The sequence below is a fragment of the Triticum aestivum genome, chromosome 7D, assembly GCF_018294505.1.
Source record: "Triticum aestivum cultivar Chinese Spring chromosome 7D, IWGSC CS RefSeq v2.1, whole genome shotgun sequence".
NCBI classification, from domain to species: domain Eukaryota; kingdom Viridiplantae; phylum Streptophyta; class Magnoliopsida; order Poales; family Poaceae; genus Triticum; species Triticum aestivum.
This window is the reverse complement of record NC_057814.1, coordinates 62,457,558-62,461,303: the sequence shown is the minus strand read 5'-3', so window position 1 is coordinate 62,461,303 and position 3,746 is coordinate 62,457,558. Positions and strand designations below refer to the sequence as shown.

The following is a 3,746-nucleotide window of genomic DNA, read 5'->3' as shown; positions in this document are numbered from 1 at the left end:
TTTCGAATGTATATATGCATTTTAATGTGTTTGTTCACTCATTTCAGTTTGTATGTATAGTTTATATAAAAATATGTAAAGTATCTTATATTTGTGAACGGAGGGAATAGCTCCAGAATTTTCCAAATCAACCCCTACATCGGCCAACGAGGGGTATAGCCGGGAACGTGCATAGCCGACCCCGCTGTATGGGCAACGTATCCCATAGCTGAGTGGATCTGACAAATGAAATTGGCTGTAGCCTAGTGGCTAGGATACACAGTGGTACAGTGGTGTATCCTACGCCCATGGTTTGAATACTGTCAGGAGCGAGCCAGGGTTAGGAGCACATTTCTGGTGCCTCATCCGATGGGCTTCTTCTATAAAAGTATGTGAAAATTGACGCTTGCTGGCAGACAACTGTAATGCAACGGCACAACGTAGTACCAGGCAAGCACGTCAGTAAAAATGCAATCATCTTCAATAAAGCAGCAGCAGAACCCACAAGTTACCATGACGAGGCAAATGTACATTACTCAGCGAAAGAGCGGCTGAGTTTGATACGACGCGATGCCAAACATTAAAAAGAAAACATAGTAAAATCCTTTTTTTCCCTTCGACACGTCACCAACCGACAAACCCCAAGCTAAAATTATTCACTGCATATATCATGCGGTACGCCAAGCAGATGGATGCAAAGCCCACAGTAGAGCAAACTTAGTCCCAGACGACCAAAATAACATCATATCAGGGCGGGCTTAGAAACCCTGCTCGACCAGGTAGTCGCCGAGCCTCTCCACGACCAAATTGCACTGGCCAGGAGTCATGGGCTCATCGTAGATACCAAGAATCAGGGCCATGCCGGTCTTCTTGATAGTGATGCCACCGGTGCCCTATAAGAAACATCATGGAAACATGTAAGAACCAGCTCTCTCTTCAGTAAAAAAGGGAAAATCGACGATCTTCTCTACTCTCTAGTCCCCGTAATGTAGTAACTTCGTATATATGGATTTCTGCAACATAACTGAAATGCATTATGCAGTAATGACTACCAACTTCTCCTTGAGGGGAATATCAGCACATAAGTATCACCATTCGGTAGACTGGAAACGCACTAATGACAATCTAGCAGCTGAACCACTAATAGATGGTATGCATGCAGGGAAAGTGAGCAACTACAAGTCCTTTAGTCTACACAATACAGGGAAAGGAAATTTGCATGTACGAGCTATAATAGACATGAGGCTTGTACATGCTATGGTGTCACGATTTTATCAAGCAGCATGAGTTGTCCTGTTTATAATGGATAATGTTGAGAGCATTCATCTAATGAACGCGCTTGTGTTAATTGGGGGGTAAAGCGGTATAGTAGCTCCACAATGAGGATTAATAACATATTATTCATAAAACAACCGGTACCAACAGAATAAATTAATTCAGTTTGCAGGGCAAAGCTAACATGGGTGTTACAGAAAAGTCACGAAGCGTTGATGGTTCGCGGGCAGTTTCTTTCAAAAGAAATGTACCTTCTTTCCTCGGATGACAACCCCAGGTTCACCTTGGATGACCATGTACTTTGTGCCTCCAAGGAAAAGACCAGTTGGTGCAAGATGTCCAGGTTCCTCAAAGTCTTTAATGATGCCAGCAATCTCCTCGGGCTTGAACTGCAGCATCCAGAAGCAGAGAACAAGGAAAGTTCAGATAGAGCAGGCAAAATAAAACCTAAAACAGTCATAATGAACATATTGTGCACATAAAAAACGTTAGCTCACATGACTGGTTACAATCCGCTTTCATGGTGAATTGAGTACCTTCTGAAACAACAGTATAGTAATTACCAGGTCCATACAATAAACCATGATACGGCATGATTTAGCCACCAGGCAGAATGAATCTAAGGCAATGCTAGATCGTTTTTTTTTCCTTCTCTGTTGCAGTACCATGCTCCGGTTATCCTTTAGCAGATCCCCGACTATGAGATTTATATGTAGCCCAACACTAAGCTACTAGTATATTTCTGATACTTCTACGAACTACTCTGATCGCAGGTTGAGTAGGATCACACGGCCAAGGGAACGAATCTGATCCCACCATCTACGCATCGTTCAACTCACAAGACACCTCGTGAAATTGACATCGATACCCGCTCCCTGCACACGAATCGTACGAGCAGGCAGCGCACGCGCTAACCCCAACGAGCGTCCAGCAGCAGCAACGACGGGAACGTCGCCACGGAGGCCGCGAGATCCGCGGCTCCGGTCGGCCGAGATCCGGATCTCCCCCGGCTCGGGCCCGATCCGGGCGCGGGGAGCAGATCGCGCGCGGATCTAGCGCGGCGCGAGCGGGGCGGGTCAACCAGAGCCGAAACGAAACGGAGCGGACCAACGGAGAAAACGCCTTTACCTGGGGGAAGTTGGGGGACTGCGCCCAGACGCTGCCGTCGTGGCCGAGGATGGCGGCGGAGGTGAGGTGCTGGCCGTCGATCTCGCAGCACAGGTGGTCGTCGACGTACGTCTGCCACGACATCCTCCTCCTTCTCCGGCGGCGACTTCTCTGGGCGGCTGCTGCGGCGGATGCTGCGTGGAGCGCACGCGGTCTCGGCTCGGCTGGGGATGCTTTGCTTGGACCTGGATGTGTCGTGCTTTGACGGCTGGCTGGGATGGGCTGGGGCGGGGTGGGGTGGGGGGAATATATCGGTTGCGTCCGCGTGTGTGTGGGAGGCAGGTCCGGGTAGAAAACCCTACTTTTTCGTTTTGCCCTTTTGCGTTTTTTCTAGAAATGGAAAAGAATTATTATTAAAAAAATTTGTGGTGGTGAGAGAGTGGGAGGGGTGAGATTTGTTTTCATTTTTCTTTCTGTTGATTATTATTGAGGAATTTACTCGAAATTTCCTGTGTGGGTATTTGAATTCCGATCTTACTCTTGATTTGACTTCACCGAAGATGACGGTGGTGGCCAGATCTCGATGGCGGTAGAAGGAGAATGTTAAGCTGAAGCATGCGAAGGAGCGAGGTGGCGATGGGCCAGGGTAGGAGAAATTTAGTGGGTGCTCATAGAGGAGGCGGGAGAAAGGACTATAGGAGTGTGATATGAAGGAATGCGAAAACAATACGTGAGAAAGAGCAGCGTTGGGAGGAAGAAGAGTAGAAGAGTTGCGCGCAAACATAGGGGCGAAGGTCGCCCCCAAGAACAATCTTTTTTCTCCAAGCCTCGTTTCCTACACCCCCTCCATGTTTCCTTCGCCTTCCTTTCTTCCTCCTTCATTGACCCACCTCTCTCCTAGATCTGGAGGCCTTGCCATCCGGGGAGGTGAGGAAGAGGGGTCCTCGTGTTCCTTACCAGCAGTAGGTTTATTAGATGCGTCTCTGGTGGCTGCCTGTGGGTCTTCTCCCTTTCCAAATAAACCATATATGGTTATCTTCCTCCTCCTTCCTTTCATCTCATCCATGGTGGTTGGGATTGAGGACATGGGAGGGCTTCAAGGGAGCAAACCTAAGGCCCTTCGTTGGGCTACAACTAATGCCTTCTTGGATCCTTGGTGTTGCAACATCCTTCCACGCAAGCTAGCCACCATGGAGGTGGTAGCAGTTTCGTTGAAGGACTGGTGATGTTGGTCTCTGGATTAGAATCCCTTCCGTTTTCTTTATATTTTCTTATCTAGTTCCCAGGTCTGGAATGAGGCTCTCCAAGGTCACCTCGGTGGTGGAGGAGTTATTGGGAGATGGAAGTTATGATTGGGTTCGCGCACAGCATCGGTGTTTCACCAT

General features: G+C 48.3%; 1 protein-coding gene across 1 annotated transcript; it reads right to left on the bottom strand.

Moving 5' to 3' along the window:
• Positions 1 to 438: 438 nt before the first annotated feature.
• Positions 439 to 2,575, bottom strand: LOC123164250 (profilin-1; the record flags this gene model as incomplete). Its single annotated transcript, XM_044581662.1, is given in 3 exon segments — positions 439 to 872; positions 1,506 to 1,643; positions 2,383 to 2,575. Coding segments are annotated over 3 exon segments (396 nt in total). The 3' UTR covers positions 439 to 737.
• Between the last annotated feature and the right edge of the window lie 1,171 nt (positions 2,576 to 3,746).